This window comes from Anabas testudineus, chromosome 15, assembly GCF_900324465.2.
Source record: "Anabas testudineus chromosome 15, fAnaTes1.2, whole genome shotgun sequence".
Lineage (NCBI taxonomy): Eukaryota > Metazoa > Chordata > Actinopteri > Anabantiformes > Anabantidae > Anabas > Anabas testudineus.
In genome coordinates, this window is record NC_046624.1 from 9,902,368 (window position 1) to 9,921,023 (window position 18,656).

An 18,656-nucleotide genomic window follows, 5' to 3' on the forward strand; every position below is an offset into this window, starting at 1 on the left:
TGAAGCTTGACTAAGGACACAGTCTGCCTATCAGGCTCTATATTGTCGTTCATTACCTACAGTAGGCTCTAAATCCTTTTTTTTTTTTTTTGTTCAATAAAAGTAGATATCTGAGACTCAGAAACTAGGCACAGGGCTCTGTAGAAATGCATTACTATGGATCTGATGACTCAGAACAGACTTCCTATTAGCTTATGACTTGCGAAATAAAGGTCATAAGTTGATGATCCAGAAATTAATTAATGACTCTCTTGTTTCCGCATGAGGATGGATGTAAAAATGAGGAGACTGGCTGACCATTACTGATAATCTGAATATAATTTTTTTTTTACACTTGCCGAATGCTGCAGCCTACCCAGACAGAAGCTCTGCAACACACTGCACAGAGGCTAATGTCCCTCCCTCTTCTTCCCTGCCTCTCAGATGGAAAAACAATTCATCACCCTCTCTGATAGCCTGTCAAAGACTGATATGATAAAGAATAACATCAAATGAATAATGTTTTCATCAGATTGGTACCACTATAATTGCCAACCTGATTTCTGTGGGCAAGAGACGTGCACAAACAAGAACACACACACTTTGTGGGGGTTAGACAGACACACAGACGCGGTAATTTCATGCCTGTGTGCCTGAGTAATATGTCCCCTCTCCCTTCTCCAGATGGCTCAATGTCTTAAGCGTTGTGGGGGAACTAATGATGTGGGCCACGTGTTTCGGGGGGAAAAACAACAATAAACGCGTCTTTAACCTTCAGCAGCAAACAGCGTGTTGTAGTGAGTGTTCCCATGGATAGGCCTAACAGATATCAATTACTATGCCCACTCAGGGGCAATCAGCTGTGATAATCCAAATCCATTTAAAGAAATAATCAAACACCCCCACAGGGCTGGACAGCCCACAGCACAAAAACAGCAGTGACTTTGGGATGGGTGTTTGGACACAGTGCTCTGGGAGGGAAGGGTACCTGGGAAAAGGTAATGACACAACAGTTACAAGTGTAGTCATCTCACGGCATCATACTGTATTTACCTCTACTGTGACGGACTCTTTGCCTAGTCTGCCCAAAGCTGCTCGCAGAGCACTGCTGATAATATCAAGTGTCTTCTGGGTGCTGCTCGCCACCTTCTTCTTCTGAGACTCTAACAAGATATTTAAAAGACAAGAATACAGAATATGTATCAAGAATATCAACGTAACCTCCAGGAATCTACTCCTTTCACGGCCAATAAGAGAGTGAGTGCTCACCTGTGTGGAGCAGCCAGGCTTTGTGTGCCATCTCCTCCCACAGAGGGCTGATGTCAGTCATGCTGACAGGTCCCATCTCTGCTGTGTGGGTCACTGAGATTTCTATCTTATAGGTTTCCTCAAGTGAGCTTTGCCTCTCCATCATGACCTTTGACCAGCAGGCTTCTGCTGAAGACACTAGTTCTCTGTCATCTACAGAAGAACACACACAGACAGAGGCACACATTTATTCCACACTGTTTAGTGACCCCACAAAACCTTTTTAGGCTTAAAACATCTACAAAAATGTCAGGCTAATGTGATGGATGCAAATGAATCCTCATATGCTGCTCTTCATACCCATGGAACTGTCTTCTCCATCGCTGAGGCCTGTAGCATTTCTGGTTTTGGTAGCAAACGGATGGGACAAAGCTTTCCTCTTGTGCATTTTTTGTGTCACACATCCAAAACCTTCAGGGTAGCTAAAAAAAAGTAAGATGCTGATTATGACTACCTCCTTTTTTCAACGACATGTTTGTGTGTATATGCACGTGCACTTGCTATTACCTGCCAGATCGTATCAGTAACAGACAATGAAGAAGGCATGTAATGAAGTTCACATTTGAATTGTAAGTTGCCATGAACACATCCCAGTGTTCCATGAAGGCTTGTAGCACCCTGATGACTCCTTCCTTTTCTTCTTGGGAATGACGCGGTTGAGATAAAAAGTAAAGAATGACTTTATTGGTGCATGCGTAGAGTGCCGACAATGTCTTCTCTTTTTGAGTTTGGCCTTTCTCCAGAACCTGTAAATGTAATGCAGTGTCTCTGTCATCAGTTGATATGAAAATCAAATATAATAATAGTAACCTGTGTGCAACTCACACTGATTAAAAAGAAGCTTAACAATTAACAGATTAAAAGACGTTAGCAGGTTTAAAAGTGTGCCTGTGTGTTGATCTCACCACCACAATCTGATCTGCGAGGAAGTTGAGTAAGCTCTCTGGGTCTCCCAAAAATGTTCCACTGTAAAGTTTCTGCAGCAGAGTCTTACAGAAGAGCACCACATTCTCCATCAACGTGCCCATCTGGCCTTCAGGCCTCTGATTTTTTGAGTCTGAGAGATACAGCCACAAATTCAGATGAGAGAATTATCTTTCAATGAAGATCGAGCCAGGCCGAGCTTTGAGGAAACAATCCATGGTACTGCTACCTGGTGAGTTGAAATGAGTGTTGGTTTCTTCCTCTTGGCTGAGAATGTGGATAATGTCCATGACCAACTGCAGCAGCTCAGTCTGGAAACTCTGCTTCTTTTCCAGCGATGTACCATCAGGGGAAAACTGTTGTATTATATAGTTAATTAGTTAGCAAACATAATACAACACTGTTCTGGAGCTAACTTTAACATGTGACAGATTTTTACAGAAGTCTGCAGTCCCTGACCCATCAGCATTCTCTCTATTTTATCAAGACTACCTTTGCTTTTTTTGGTAACTGAGGAAAGAGTGACACCTTCTGGAGAAATAAGAGCTTTTCAGTATTAAGACCCTTTTTAGAGTGAATGTAGTTAAGCATAACTTGTATGTGGTGCATGTGTATTACTTGTTATCTGGGAATTAGCTAAATTCAGTAAAATGCTCAAGTTCATGTGTGTGTCTATGCCCACATTCACCTCAAGCAGCAGAACAAGAGGATGTGTGCTGGTGCTGGTGGAAACATTAAGAAGACTGTCCATCAGCAATATTCGGATGAAGTCGCACACCGGCTTTCTAGGTTGCAGACTCCTGAATGTGTCCTCACAGTCAGTCATTACACAAGGCTCACCAACAGCCTGGAAGAAGTAACCAAACCAGTGATTAAGATCAGGGGGGTCAGACCTGTTCTGGTTTTATAAATCCAGGGTAACACAAACCTCTGAACCATCCACAGGGTACACAACTCCAGCGAGTGCATGGAGGAACTCTGGTGATACCCACAGTGGGTCTCTTGGCCGGAGGCTATGAAGAAGACAAAAGAACTGCATCACACTTGCAGGGATCTGCAACGCCAATGATGCATCAGTGCCTGACATGTATGTTGCTGGTACAAGAGGCTGTTAAAACATAAAACACATCATGTATTACACATTATATATTTGTGGTGAAAAATAGGAAGAAATTGAAGGTGATTTCATTCTTACCTGAGTGATGATAACTTTGACTAGTTCCAGCAGTATTGTAGCAGCTTCAACACAGAGCTGCTGAGCAGGAGACTCTGTTTGACTGTCAATCAATGACTGTAAGATATCATCCAAATGCCCCTGCAGATGGCACATAATAACATCATTATGACAGATATGATAAAGCACACGATTTATAAAATGACAAATTACCTACCTTTTCTCCTGCTGTGTGACTGGTCTTCATTCCCACCAGCAGAGCAGCCATTGCTTCATACACTGAAGGCATGTAAGAGTGTCTGATCAGCAGCCCCTGAAGAACATCAAAGCCTGGACATGTGGTGCTCTGGCATTCATAAGACCAAGAATGGGCTCGAAGATTGTCTGAGGCAAGAAATCAATGATAGGCTGGTTGCTGATCAAAGTAAGACACTCAAATAATAGATTTAAAACAGATTTAAATCCTAAATGATAGTATAAGTACATTTTCTGTATCCATATACAAGCTGAGGCGTACTTATAAATATATACACTCATAAGTGATAATCTGTTATTAATTACAATTGCATGTGAAGATACTTTATTTAATCAATACTAAAAATAATTTAACATTATTTTGTCTTTTTTTTTATCAATTTACACACCAAATATTGCATAAGAAATGCCAACAACTTAATATAATCACATATTATTACACCAAATTATTCAACATCATGTACCTATGACAGCAAAGGGCTCCTCCATGCCCTCTATCAGTGTTCCTGGGAGCACCCCCTCTCTGAAATGGCTTTGCAAGCAGGGACTGGAAAGAAAGTGCGTGAGCAGGACGAGACCCAGTTTCAAAGTGGACGGGTGAAGGTGGGGTTGAAGGAAGAGCAGGAACCAATCATTGCCCAGGGAATCAAATAAGGTCTCCTGTTGACTATTGGGAAGTAAGAACATGGAAGAATGATTCAGCTAACGTTTCTGCTACAGCATTATAGTAATAAAATACTGGGAATATAGATGCCATTCAAGTTTTGGTTTAGATAAACTGTAAAAGATGCTACTTACTCTTTTATTTGAAGGCTGTCTGAGCTTTTGAGGATTTCATACGTAGCTAGTAACAGCTGGTTGCGGATCCAGATGACATTGGCTGGACCAGAACTTTGAGCTACAGCACATTGAGGATGTGGAAAGTATGGGTTAGTGCCAGTGTATCTAGACATGTAATGTATTGTACATGTGGATGTGGTTAGATGTTACATGATGTACCTGGTGTATCCTGTAAAAAATCACTGTCAGATATCTCTTTGCTTTCAGTCATGTTGCTAAGAGGAGGGAGTGTGTAGACCAGGAAGAGTCCAAGTCTGACCAAAAAAAGGACACAGTTTTTGCTAAAAACGTAAATACTTGTCTGTGTAAAAAAAAAAACTGTATGACAGAAACACTGTATTCCCAGATTGTACCTGTTCAAGTCGATACGGGTGAAGTGAGCTTTTAGGAGGGATGTGATGACACTAGAAATGATCTTAACTTTCTGAACAGTCACAGCAGGATCCGAAAGCTCAAACAGTAACTTTGGTAGCAGGTCCACTCTGTGCATGACTGATGCAATCCTGCTGTCACTGTTGAGCATAAAGAGAGAGACACACAGAGAGCATTAATATCAATAACAATATGTTCCCAGACAGAGATAATCTAATTCAACAATCCATGTACTGTATTTCAGTCATGCTCTTCTTATCAGCCTATGTGACTGATTAAACTGATGTTGAACATTCCAGCAACTATTTGTGTGATAATGATGAGAAGCTGCTGCAGATGCTGACAGAACAGCCAATAAAGCCTGTTTCCACTCCCAAACAAGGGGCTCTTTATTGTGTTATGCAAAATGTTGGCCATGTGAGTTAATAAGAAATTAGATTAGTGCTACAACATATTTACTTTGGTTCGGTCACATGCTGATAACTGTGAAAATTACCTTGAGGATTTCAGGATTTCAGCAAAGTGGTTCAGAATTGAAAGGTCCAGATGATCTGGTGTGTTCTCCCAAACCTAAAAATACCGTATAGTGACAGAACAGTTAGGCTCTGGACAAAATTAAAAACTTTCCAACTAAATACTAAATGGGCATAAATATGATCCATTCCCTACATGTGCTAAAAGGTAGATGCTTACCTCTAAATCACACAACAGGTCCTGGAAAGCTGGTATGTTCTGTAGGAAACCAGACCCAGAGCTCAGCTCCACTGAACCTGAGAGATACAGAACCAGCTGAAAGGTTCTGTAGCTGACCAGACTGCTTTTCATCTTAAGTAGGAAAGCTAACAGCTGAGAGGACAGTATGTAAGAATAGATCACAACATTAAGGATTATGAAGTCTGACTATAAATAATGTGTAGATTGTGACTTTAAACATGATGTGGCAGACCTTGTATCCGTTGATACGGTTCATTTCCTGCTGCATGGCAGAACTGGTCTCCAGCACAGAAAGAAGAACTTTAACAGCTGCATACAGAGAGCTGTCATCTGGTGCCATTGCAATTATACTGAGAACAACTGCAGGCCCTCCAATATACAGGAAACAAGTGGATGCACTCTTTGGGGTGAACATACGTACACCTGTAGGGAAGAGATCACAGACAGCTGTATGTGCCTGCAAGAATCAACAAGAACGCAGATAAAGTTTCAATTTAATTTTTCATTTACCAAAATGTCCAACCACGGCAGCACCTATGGTGCGCGCTGGACCACTAAGGTGCTGGCTGATGTTTCGAGCGAGGAAAACAGGGGTGGAGTGATCCCGAGATGTTATCCCCATCTGCAATTAGAGACAATCATTGCTACTCTGTGAAAAACAACAAACAGGTTCAATGTGGCTTCGCCATACCTCTTTAGCAATCAGTCTGCAGTCCACCTCATTGTAATCCTCTCTGATCTGCACAACAGTAGTTAATGTAGAAACTGCTGGATTGATTCCAAATGAAATCCTCTCCTCAGGAACCAGCCTGTGAGGGAGAGACTCAGCATCTGGATTATGGCCTTGATAAACAGAAAGGTGAGACAATACAGATTAGTAAAGTAAAACTGCCTAAAACAACTCAAAAGAGTGATGCTATAGAAGATCCACATGTAATGTGTCATTACAGTCATGTAACTAAAGAGGGTTAGGGTTAGTAATACTATTAATACTAGAGTATTAATTAATACTTCTGTGTCTTTTGTCTTCTATGCATATTTAACTTTACATGACACGAGTGGTATAAATTAATCGGTTACTGAGATACATTAATAAAGACTTTAAAGAGAAACATTTTCTTATGAATTTTCTTATTCCACAATAATGTTATTCATGTTACTCAAAGTGACAACGACATTTATAGATTCAGGGATGACTGGCGGTAAACAAAGTCTTTTGTAATTCTTGCACAAGATCTTGTGACTCACCTGTTTTGCGCAGAGCCTGGAAGTTACCCAGGTAGGCAGTGCCTTGTTTATAAATTGCATTCACAGACTCTGGGCTCAAGGTCTCTTCAAAAAAATAAGAGGGTCCCACTCGCCACACCAGCGCAGCATGTTCCTTCCAGACGGCTGGCGTTCCTATCAGTCCATACACATCAATGACAGCTGTGGGGTCCATGGAGACATACTGACCAGGGAATGGCTGAATATATCTCATCTGGCAGAAAATGCACAGGTATTATTTTTTCTGTCTACTGTTCAGGAATGTAACAATGTTATGTTCTACGTAGAGCCAGCTAAGACACCAGCTTCTTGTCGTCATACCTTTCCTGTCCCCACTGCCTTGCCGTTAAAGTAAGCTGAGGTCAGACAGCTTTTCTTCACATCTTTGGCCATGACGACAACCAGATGATGCCACTGACCTGGGACCAGCATGCTGGAGCAGCGGAACCTCAAAGTTGTAGTCAAAGAAGTGGGAGTGCAAACTTCTGGTTCCATCATATCTGTAAATACAGACAGAGAAAATCACTGCATGAATAGTTCACTAAGGGAAAACACAACAAAACCCAAAATCACTCATACATACCCAGATATGTAAATGCCTCCTCCTCTGTGGAGATAACCAGACAGCCGTCATAGGCTGAGAAGGAGATTGACAGACAGATGTACTGCTGTTCAGTCCGGGACATATGGCGAACCACTGACAGAAGACGGATGGGGTGGGATTCACAGGCTGAACTGAACCTGTTTATCTGGAACCAGCAGGAAAATGAGAGACCAGCTGTAGGGGGAAAACCCCGGCAGTCTAAAACATAAGAGGGAGGTTATCAGACACTTTATTCAGATTGTTTCACAAATATGTGAGCATTAAACCTTCAGACCTTTCACTTACCACCTCCAATTCCACCAGTTGTAATTGAATCAGCAGTCACTCCTCTCACTGTTGCCAGAGAAGGCAGGAAAAGGCACCTGTAAACCACAGTCATGTGCAAAGAAATGAGTCAATGAAAAATGCTTTTACATTATCCTTAATACCTTCTTAATAATCAAGAATAAGTTTTATTTAGCAGAATCTGATTTGGACTGAAGGACTACACAGAAACACATTACAGCAAGAACTCACCCGTATCCACTCTCAATCATGTCAAACTCTACAAAGGCAGGTGAGGAGGAAACTCTGTGTGGCCTGAAGGTGCGTGGTGATGTCATGGACACCAGACTGATGATCTGGTGAACAGGGATTGCAGAACCAACACAGGACTCATTGTCAGTCGTAGACTGTAACAAGCTGAATGTCCGCTTCAGTGTCTTTACAGAAGATCCTGATGAGGCCTCTGTCTCTGTACTGTGATCTGCTGTAAACCACACATATAAAAACATCATGCTTTGTGTTTGTGTTTAAAACAACATGTTTAATCTTAGTGAGATTCAATCAATTTTTGCAAAAAGCATGCAGGAAACATCATAAAGATAGTCACAAAACAAATATATACCATTTGATACAGGAGTCTCCTGTTGTGATTGCATTGCTGTTTTCTCTACCAAGCACATAAGAGGATCTCCTAAACAAAGGAACTTTCTGAAGAGAAGAAACACATGCACATTGGATAAAGTATCTTGATACCACAAATGTGGAGAAATGTATTTAAATGAAAACAAATTAAGATCCCTCATTGCATACATTACATACATTGCAATAACTAAAAGTATATCTGACCTGAAGTCTGAATGTGTGATAGCCTGGGAGGACAGCTTCTCCAAGATACGCGTGACAGGTACATGTAGCGGGTGATTTGGAGACAGCAACATGGTGTTACAGTGGGTCAGGAGTGTGGAGACCAGCCCACCCTCGCAGAGGATCTGGCGGTTTTGCTCAGGTTTGACCATGGTCTGGATATGGTGCATCAGCGAGAACTGAACCTCCATTGATAGCTGCAATAGAAATCAGTCTCATACTGACGGCTTGTCATATATTAAAAAGTATGCAACACACTGAATTTTAACTGTTTTATACTGAACTGTAACATTTACAGTGTAAAAAGGTACCTGTGGGTCACTGGGAGTAAACACTGATGGAAGGAGAGTTATTATAACTCGAATTGCTCCTGGATGAAGAATAATATGACTGCAGGTGGACCTATTGTAAGTCAACAAATAACAAATAAAAATATGTGTTAATATTCATAAGATCACACACACACTTTTGAAAATGATTTAGATTTTAACAGAAAGGAAATTATATAGAATGTTATTGAAACCTTTTCAACCATTTCTATATGGTTAGAAATATTCACCTGTACTCAGACTCTGTGCACACTGTGGAAATACTGGGTGCTGTGCTTCTGGATCTTCCACGTATGTCCTCCATGAACTGCAGGCTTTGTCCGAGGACAGAAGGGGATCGCGAACACACTCCTTCACGCCCTGCTGGTCCATTCATTTTTTCTTTATCTTCCTCACATCTGGCCTCAGGCTGTAGTCCCAAGCTTAACTCCTGAGGAGTGTATGTCCCTGTGGCAAACTGGTCAAGATAGGACATGAGCCTTATACATGTCTGAAGAGTGACAGGAAGATTGGGCTGCGGTGTAGTGGGAGTATAGAAGGGAGTTTTAAGTGCCTCTGCTAACTCAACAAACTGATGGAAAGTCTTCTCAGGAGACTGGTTTTCCTCTGCAGTCTTGGGACAGGAATCCTCCTCTCTACACCACTTCTCTTTTTGATGGCCTTCAGAGTGGAAGCAGCCCAGCTGAGAAAGAGCCTCTGACAGCCTTTCATAAAAGCCCGCAGTCTCAAAGTGGTGTGCATTTACTGCATTAAGATGCACAGCCAAGGACAAGATGTGAAGAGTTAGAAGAAGGAGGTCCAGCAGTGGTTGATGTCCCAGGCTTTTCCACACTTCTCCCTGGGGAGGGTCAGACAGAGCTCCTTCCATGTCGATCACCAGTGACATCAGTCCCGTGAAGCCTCCTGCTTTCCTGAAGGCATCCCAGCTGCTGGGCCTCTCTAGAACCTTCAGCACTGACTGAAATAAAGATAAAAGTTGGACAAACCAGACCATATGCATAGAAAACATGTGGTATGACCAAACACACTTGAGCCTAATCGTGTATGTGTTCCCTATACTATAGAGAATGTATTTTGATAGTCGCAAAGGTTCAGCTTTAAAAAAAAAACAACACCTCCCTAGTCAATTAAAACAATGTCATGAAAAATAGATGAAACATATAGGTATATCATTAATCATTTCTGGTAACTAGTTTTTGCAGAACAACAAAATCATATTAGCTTTATTCAATTTAGAGAACTAATCCATCAGGTAGGTAATGTGTGAGGCAGAACACAGGGGGAAATGTGATTAACTGAAACTGGAGTAATCACAATGGCTCTCAACACTTGCCAACCTAGGTCGTACCCAATGTGATTGCCACCTGCTTTAACCATGTTAGCACAATGAACACACACACACACACACACACACACACACACACAAGCTTCTGCAGCCACGCACAGACAAGCATAAGTGCGCACACTCACACACAATGAACACACACACACACACACACACACACACACACACACACACACACACACACACACACACACACACAATATCTGCAAGTAAGTGCTCTTCTTGCTGCCATCTATAAAAATGGACACATACAATAGGTGTGTAACTTAGTTAAGCTTAATCAGATCTCTGTCCCATTCACTGATCTGATAGTGGTGGTAATCTTCAGAGTGCCACAGCACAAGGCTGCTGGCCTAATCAAATTGGTCAAGAGTTAACAGCCAAACCTGTTTTAGCAAATCAATCTGCATTTGTCCATAATGTAATCAGGGTCCCACACGCTAAGAAAATAAATTCACTAGCTTATTATGTTTTAAGTGCATTACTATTTGTTATGATTTGATGTAGAGTGGAGACTACATTTCCAGTTCAACTGAGATCAGAGCATATCAAAGTGTTTCTCGATGTGTTTCTGTGACTGTGGGTGCATGTTAAATGAAACTACCTGCAAAAGATCCCATTTCAACCCAAGTTCCTGCTGTGTAGAGGAGCAGAGGGCTCCTATTGCTGTGCTCATGAACTCCTCTGGGTTAATCTCAGCTAGCTGCTCCAAAATGCTCAGAGTGGGTCCTCGATACTGATCCTCATCCAAGAAGATCTTTATGTAAGGAACCATACCAAGGTCTCGCACGGACACTGAAATGGATATAAAAAGATCATTTCTAGCCTTAACATAAATAAAGAAGCATAAAATGTTTGTATATGCTGAGAGAATATACCTCTAATAAGTGAAGAAATCAGTGTGTATACCTGTGTTTTTGATTGAACGCAAAGTAAGTGTGGACACAACTTGAAGCATACAGGTTGTGAGCTGTCTCTCACTGTCAATCACACATGGCCGCTGCTGAGGATCTAAGGAGCACAAGAACTTCAAAAAATCACAGCTACCATACAGCGCAAGATAAGAAGGTGCTGTGATATGTTGTTTTGCAAACAATCACTCTCTGTCTCCTCTTAGCAGCTGTACAAATGAATATTTATTTTAGAAGTTGTGGAAATAAATATTTAGCTTCAAACCTATTTGAAGGGAAGACACAACTCCAGCCTTCCTGATGATTTTAGCTCTTCTACGAAGTTCCCCAAGCAGCAGCTCCAGCAGACCCCAGTCACTCAGCACCTCAGCTAACATACCACTGTGCACCATCATCCTAAAAAAGCAAAAGAGTAAATCTTATTTAGCCTACATCTGGGAAACAAAGGGTAAAAACCAAGCAATATTACACCAGATACTGCCTGTTGTGTTCAATATAAATTTACCAACAAATGTTACCTGCCGTTCCTACTGATGAAAAACCATACATTCAGAGATGATGTTGTTGAGTATTTCCTATTTAAGCTAGCTTTAACTTTCAAGTGAATTGAGAACAACAAATTCTTGGGGATAATTTGGGATAAAGCACAAACATCCTGAACATATATTTCTAACTAGCACTGCTCACCTGTGAAAACACTTGAGAGCCACCACTCCAAACTCTATCCCTGCTACCCCTCCAACCAAAGTCCCAGCCCAGATCTGCTTCAGCACACTCAACAGTGCACGCAAGGTCTCATGAGGTATGTAGTTCAACTTAAACACTACCTGTAGGAAACACAGTATTTAATCAGATCTTTTCACATCCAAGTTGTATTACAAAAGCATGCACAGGCACTTTACTGTCAACATTAGAAGATATACCATCTCTAGTAGTGAAAAGAATAGTTTTTGGACAGGTGCTGGTTTACTCCACACACAGGCAGCCAGCTGGGCCATTGACTGGACAGTCCACTCCAAGAGGAAGAAATTAGCTGGGTCTCTTTCCCATATAGTCTGCAGGGTTCGAAGAAGCTGGCAACACAGCAGAGCATCCTTGGAACGCAACAAGGAGGTCTGTAGCAGGTGGAAGGCCTGCAGGTTCTTTACTGCTGACCCTGGAGTTACAGAGATAAGCCATCGCAAAAGTGTCAGTGGAGGTTTCAGCCTTTTGAAACATACTAAATAGAATATGGTATGCATAATTGTTTATTTATGTTGTAGTCTATGACATGCAGTACTTCAAAACGAAGCCAGAGGTCAATTTAGCAAAAAATGTTTTAAAAGTTCAATTAATCTGACGTTGCTTTGGCAAGGTCACAAGTAAATTTCAAACCTTTAACACAGAGTACACGCTCAATCCCAACCCGATTGGGTTATACGAACATAGACAGATTGAAAACAAACAATATAATGTACGTGAGGGAAAAGTAAAGTAGTATAATCTGCCTTGATAGAGTTTGTTTGCTACAGTACATTGTCAAAATATTTAGAGGAGGTCTTGTATTGTGGAGCAAAAGCACACTTGTGTTTGCTGTGAATAGATATATACCTGGTTAGTAATAGGATTCATTTTCACACTTAATCAAAATTGCATTACAACAAAATAAGATCAGCACAAAGCATCCCCTGGTCCCTCTGCTGGAAAGGGGTCTACTCCTCGATATGATAGATGGATGCTGAGTTTGTGTGTCACATTATGGACACTCTATTTATGAGTGTTGGATGGAGGAGTGTGTGCATCTATGATAGATGGCTGGTTGCTGTAGGCCAGTGGTGAATGGATGTGGGGCATCCTAACAGAGTTAGAGGGGAAACCTCCACTTCATCATCCCAGACATAATCACCTCAGCTTCCTGCTAACCTGAGGGGTGTTGTGCACTGCAGCAAGGTAGAGGTGCGAGTATGGGGAGTCAGGGTGTGTGGGAAATCAGAGAAAGTGGGTGGTGCATTTTGGATAGGTTATATGAGGGCAAAAGTGCAAAGGAGGGATGAACTGTGTGGCCATTTGGAGGGGCCCATTCCCCTCCCTAAGCCAATCTTTGCTGAGCCATGCAAGTGGTAATAATTAGACAGTTTGTGCATTTGGAAGGGATGGTCTAGGGATTATCCTCACAGTACAATCAACTGTAATTAGGGAGGGTAGCCTAGAGAATAACAATGCAAAATCTGTGGTGAAGACTTGACCTACCTTTGGTGAGGGGTGGATCAAACTTAAAACCGGGCGGCTGTGGGTTGGTGACACAAAGAACTACTTTCAGTTCAGTTTTTCCAATGATAGTGAAAGAAGCAATGAGAGCCAGCAATTCCTCCACAGGCTGAAACTGATCTTCAGATACACCTTCCTCACAGCTTATGATGGTAGCATGATAAGAGACAAAAAAAATGTCAAGTAAAATTAATAGCATACTGATGCTACAGTTTGAATTCATATAAATTCTTTGAATGTGTGCATTTACTTCAGTTCCCAGAATGCCTATTTACTTTAGCTTTAAAAACACAAGAGGAGAAAAATCTCGTTTTCTTGTTGTTGTTAGCTCTACATCTCTTTGACCTTCTTTAAGTGCTCTCTTTGAGTCTCTTTTACTACCAATCCTGAAATCGCCTAGCCTTTACATTCTTTTTCTTGTCCTGTTTTACATTCATCTCACCGTTTCAGGATGTTCTCAAGGGCCTGGTAGCCGTTGTTGGTGTCAAACTCGATGAAGAGGGCAGTATTGAAGGGATAGGTGTCTCTAATGAAGCTAAACACAGCCACAGCCACTTCAGCTAGCAGTGGCCCTGGGACATCAGCACCGATATGTAACAGGTTCTGGATGCAGATACGAACACAGTTCTTGCCTAATGAGGAAAAGGTAAGAAATGTAAAGAAGATCAAAACAACAGTATCCACACATTCAAAATTTCCAATTTAAGAAGGATAAGTAAAATTGTCTGTGATGGTACAACTGTGAAGCAAAACCATTAGCTGACCATAAGTGTGGTAGAAATCTAACTTTTTCCAACAGTATTGAGTTAGTTCACCTAGCAAGCTTGGGACTGTGTTGCTTGTTGCTACAGCAGAGATGGTCTTGAGGACGCGGGAGGCCTGATGCCTCCTGGTGGCACTGGTCTGATCCCATAGCGATGTGAGGCCAATGATAAGACACTGCAGTTCCTGAGACTCCACCAGCCTCTCCACATTGACTGGCTGCCTACAAAGCTGAATGAGGACCTGGAAAAGTGGAAGAACTGAAAAATGAGTCCAATCCAATGAAAAAAATAATGGAAGCAGAGGAAAGGCAAGCATTGATGAAGAAAAGAAATGTAAAATTAGGCTTTTGGCTCAATTAACCTGTGTTAGTGGCTCCTGGAAGCTCTCTTCTTTGGCTGTGTCCTCCTTTTTGGCTAGAAGGCACACTAACAAGTACAGACATTTCATCAACGCAACAGGGAGCCCTGGGTTTATGCAGGACAGTATATCCTGCAAACACAAACATTCACAGTTGTTAATACATAATGCTAATAAAACCAATCATGATCATTGCCTCCTAGTTCAGGGAGATTTAATGCATTGTGAAGATGTGAGTTATTCAGCAATACTAATAAATAAGGGACATTTCAAATGTGAAAGTTTTGCTTATCAACTATAGTAGCCTAACATTGAAAGTTCACTCCATTTCACAATAAATTACCCACTTACTGAGCTGTCAGCTGTAAACAGCAAAAGTGCCTTCAACAGTAGCCATCCTAGACTTGCTCCTCCTTCACAGTTTGTGTCTTCATCTGGCCTCTTAAAGAATCGTATCACTTCCTCACAAGCCCCCTCTGCAAACAAAGATGACTCAAAATTTACCCTCAAACACTAAATTACATAAAAACATTGAAGACAGCAAGACAATAAAACTGCTAAATATTCTAGCTGAATGTCTTCACCATCTACTGCCACAGAAATTATTAAAATCTATACTAGTAATTTGATCTAATGTTCAAACAGAAAATAACATATATGTTTCATTTCTATTTTTAAAGACAACATTTGCATTGTGTTTCAGTTTTGGCAGTTACGAGCTTTTAGACAATAGAACAATATGATTGGCGTACCATGTGTACTACTGTGTACATAAAGTAAGTAGGTAAAAAGACGTGCTAAGCCTCACATTAACGAAAAAACACTTTTTTGTTTTGCAGTTTTTAACTGCTTATTAAATTTAGACCCATACCCATACTAAGTAACCACTTCTCTAAAACAATTCAGTTCAATTTCCCATTCAAAACCAAAATAAGTCTCTTTGCAATCTGCAAAAAAACATTACTCCACACAAATAACCAAGAATAAGACTAAGATCATAGAGACAGAGGGAAAGAGCTTTGACAGAACATGAGCAGATCACTCTTAAAGCAGAGAAAGCATTACACAATGAATGTATCAGGCATTTCCACGTTTTTGTCAAAAGATTTTCTGTGTTTTTATTAGATTTACCCTTAATGAAACAACATTAGTAGCCTTTACAACATGAAACAAACATACTGGGAAAAACCCACCGCAACCTGAAAAAGCAGAAGTGGGCAGTGTATGTAGAAAGTTCCTCTACCTGAGAAATTTGTGATTTACTATGTGCTAATATGAGGAGTTGTTAATACCTGCAGGTCTTTCTGCCACTCTTTTGTGGATGTTATGGATGACAGTGTCAGCAGTGAGAGCAACAAGTCCCCTTAAGTCCAAACCTTCAAGTCTGCAACCATCCTCACAGGCCTGGAATCAGAGAGGACAGTGTCCATCAAAGATGCAAACAAACAAGAGACCCCATTTGCCTGTCTCATTGAGGCTTGACTAACTATTAAAATATCTCTCATCACAATGATTTAGTAAGTAGTAATGTAAAGTAAAATAACATGGAATCAGTTGTATTGTATATGTGTTGTCGCTCACTGGGTTGTATTACACCACATACTTTCAGTCTGAAGCTTTAAAATACTTAACGTGAAGTTTTGGACTTTATCCATTGTACATGAGTTACAGTATGTACTAAAAAAATTTAATCATACTATAGTTAGATCTCAAGTGCTTTGCTAATGCACTACACTATAAATAATTGAAGCCACTGCAAACTATAAGCTCTTTTCAGTTCCATAAGAGCATATCGAGTTTCACTGAGTTTGCTGTTCTTAAGAGAGCCCCTCCAATCTGTTCAAATCTCTGGTCATGAGGTTTACACATACACCTACACACAGAACCACACACAAACCAAAGAGCAATTACTTCTACCGCTGCAGGCCTAGATAAGAAATTCTTACTTAATTCTTTTCCAAATATATTTAAAAAAAAAGCCTGAGACAAGCGCACGATATGTACACATTCTAGTCCCAGTGGTCAATACCTGTATGTAGAGAGGCAGGATTTTGACCAGATGATCCTCTCTCTGCTCTATGGTATACTGGGCAGTTTTATGGTCAGAGCTTGAGCATGTGTGAATTCCCAACTCCTGTAGCTGCTCTCGAAGCACTTGTGGGAGTTGAGGGTTCCTACAAGATCCCGCCACGTTCACGTCCTTTAGGTCCACAGAGACTGATAACTCCCCCGAAGCACTCAGCTCTCCTGTTTCCTTATTGATCCTCTGTCCTGTAGAAGTCTGGTCCTTGATGGGTTAAAAAAAAGAGGAGAAATCCTCAAACCTTTCCATCTTTTTAAACAGCATGAGCTTGTATAATTTCCAATATATATTTTAATCACATTCCCTTTGACTGTCTCACTTCCTCAGATAAATTTGTTGCCATCCGAACACTAAGTCTTTCTCCTGTAACCCATGACCACACTGTCTGCCTTGAGAACTCACCAGGCAGAAGACATGGCAGTCATGTGTTCCCATTAGGTACACATGGTATCAACCTCTGGGAGAGATCAGTGCAGTGTAATTGCTGCCCAATTTATAGTAAGTGGAAACATACAGCATCCTACTAAAGTCCTTCAAGCTTCTAATCCATTGTAGCGTGGGCTAAATATACCACTTACCCCAATCTTTCATTTTCTCCTGATCCGTTTTTAGCCAACAGCAGTAATTGTGTAACAGTTTGGCAATATCTGCAACAGTCACTGCCACCCACAAGTAAAGCATGACGCAGTATGGAATTTGATGTGCACTTGCTCAGACAGTGACTAATTGACATAATTTTTGATGTGACTCTCATAAAGTCTCACCACCACCAATTGTTGAAGAGTCCTTGTGCTACTAGACAGATATGTTATTGCACTGTTTCATGGAGGTTTGGTTACATTTACATTTAATCATTTGGTAGATGTACAGTGAGATACAAGGTACAAAGGCAGGCAGGGTATGCGTTAGGAGGTCTTGCCTAGGGAACTCTGCTGAAGGTGGGCCACAACTGGGATTTGAACCACAGTCAATCTTACCACCACACTATCCAGTCGCTACTGGTTACTGTATTGTTTCCTCATTACAGAGAGATTATTTTGTGCACTTTCTGTTTTGAGACACCCGCATATGATGAACTCAAGAGATTTTTTTGGAAAGAGACTGCTAGTAAGAACCAGTATAAACAGTTATGAGGATTCAAAAAGTAAAGAGGAGGTCAGATCACATGCTAAACAAATCTAATAATACTTTGATGTTTCCTCATCAAAGTATTATTAGATCGTAGTGGTGCAACGTGTGAGAGAGAAGGACCAGCAGCAAGACAGCACAAAAATGTTTTGAAAGTTACTACTTGCTTACACACACAGTTTTTGCAGTGGATATACAGTCATTATGACACTCCCTCTGCCTACATCATGTTTTTCAGGTCTAAAGTTATTTATGCAACACACAGTTAAGTCCTCATATTCTTACCTGTACTTGTGTGAGAGCCATCCGGGACATTCCTGGCTCTAGGAAGATGCAGTCATCTGTGTTGTGTTATTAGAGCTGAGCGAATGGTTTGTCGCTGCTTCCATGCCAGGAAAGAAAGACGAGCAGAGACCTGTTAAGGCATGACTACTGGCTACTGTGCAGACCCTTTTGTAAAAAGCACCCACCCCCGTGCTAATCTGCAGCCAGAGGAGTGAACTTTGAACAAGCAGAGCAACACACATCAGCTGGCCCGGGTCATGTGCCTTCTTACTTCCTTAGAAAAGCAGAAGTGAAATCTGTTGTTAAGCTGGTTGGATGGGGCCCTCCCACAACAGTGTCTCTGTGCTTTTTATAGTCTGGTCATGTAAGGCTCAGTATGGAATGAATGACAGAGATAACATCCCACGATTCCTCAAAAGACCCAGCTAAAGCAGTTTTTAGGTACAGATTAAAATTGGATTTGAAAGAAAATAAATAGCATTTTGTGCATTTTTCTATTTGGAAAGACAAGAGAATTGGACAGACAGACTTTCTTATTGTGTTCAAATGTTGAAAACGTTAAGTGAAGAAAAATCAGCACAAGAAAACAGAAAATACTAAGATTTTTTTCTTATTATCATTTATTTGTTTTAGTTTTCAATT

The 18,656-nt window shown here is 41.0% G+C and overlaps 1 protein-coding gene across 1 annotated transcript in view; it reads right to left on the reverse strand.

Annotated features, from left to right (window-relative positions):
• Window positions 1–18,278, reverse strand: part of wdfy4 (WDFY family member 4) — a 35,086-nt gene extending 16,808 nt beyond the window's left edge. Inside the window, exons 1-41 of the mRNA XM_026355561.1 lie at window positions 18,015–18,278; window positions 16,548–16,805; window positions 15,811–15,922; window positions 14,870–14,994; window positions 14,522–14,650; window positions 14,212–14,401; window positions 13,839–14,028; window positions 13,379–13,539; window positions 12,073–12,305; window positions 11,837–11,976; window positions 11,415–11,545; window positions 11,148–11,249; window positions 10,843–11,033; window positions 9,124–9,851; window positions 8,876–8,966; window positions 8,547–8,761; window positions 8,323–8,408; window positions 7,953–8,184; window positions 7,722–7,798; window positions 7,416–7,634; window positions 7,154–7,332; window positions 6,815–7,046; window positions 6,258–6,409; window positions 6,077–6,188; window positions 5,799–5,989; window positions 5,546–5,698; window positions 5,349–5,422; window positions 4,834–4,992; window positions 4,640–4,734; window positions 4,439–4,538; window positions 4,105–4,307; window positions 3,603–3,769; window positions 3,407–3,526; window positions 3,140–3,319; window positions 2,900–3,058; window positions 2,441–2,567; window positions 2,193–2,344; window positions 1,795–2,033; window positions 1,588–1,709; window positions 1,249–1,440; window positions 1,033–1,142 (exon numbers count right to left, since the gene is read on the reverse strand). Of these exons, the coding sequence (XP_026211346.1) occupies window positions 1,033–1,142; window positions 1,249–1,440; window positions 1,588–1,709; window positions 1,795–2,033; window positions 2,193–2,344; window positions 2,441–2,567; window positions 2,900–3,058; window positions 3,140–3,319; window positions 3,407–3,526; window positions 3,603–3,769; window positions 4,105–4,307; window positions 4,439–4,538; window positions 4,640–4,734; window positions 4,834–4,992; window positions 5,349–5,422; window positions 5,546–5,698; window positions 5,799–5,989; window positions 6,077–6,188; window positions 6,258–6,409; window positions 6,815–7,046; window positions 7,154–7,332; window positions 7,416–7,634; window positions 7,722–7,798; window positions 7,953–8,184; window positions 8,323–8,408; window positions 8,547–8,761; window positions 8,876–8,966; window positions 9,124–9,851; window positions 10,843–11,033; window positions 11,148–11,249; window positions 11,415–11,545; window positions 11,837–11,976; window positions 12,073–12,305; window positions 13,379–13,539; window positions 13,839–14,028; window positions 14,212–14,401; window positions 14,522–14,650; window positions 14,870–14,994; window positions 15,811–15,922; window positions 16,548–16,805; window positions 18,015–18,044 (6,858 nt within the window). The 5' untranslated portion in view covers window positions 18,045–18,278. The remainder of the gene's footprint in view (window positions 1–1,032; window positions 1,143–1,248; window positions 1,441–1,587; window positions 1,710–1,794; window positions 2,034–2,192; window positions 2,345–2,440; window positions 2,568–2,899; window positions 3,059–3,139; window positions 3,320–3,406; window positions 3,527–3,602; window positions 3,770–4,104; window positions 4,308–4,438; window positions 4,539–4,639; window positions 4,735–4,833; window positions 4,993–5,348; window positions 5,423–5,545; window positions 5,699–5,798; window positions 5,990–6,076; window positions 6,189–6,257; window positions 6,410–6,814; window positions 7,047–7,153; window positions 7,333–7,415; window positions 7,635–7,721; window positions 7,799–7,952; window positions 8,185–8,322; window positions 8,409–8,546; window positions 8,762–8,875; window positions 8,967–9,123; window positions 9,852–10,842; window positions 11,034–11,147; window positions 11,250–11,414; window positions 11,546–11,836; window positions 11,977–12,072; window positions 12,306–13,378; window positions 13,540–13,838; window positions 14,029–14,211; window positions 14,402–14,521; window positions 14,651–14,869; window positions 14,995–15,810; window positions 15,923–16,547; window positions 16,806–18,014) is intronic.
• Between the last annotated feature and the right edge of the window lie 378 nt (window positions 18,279–18,656).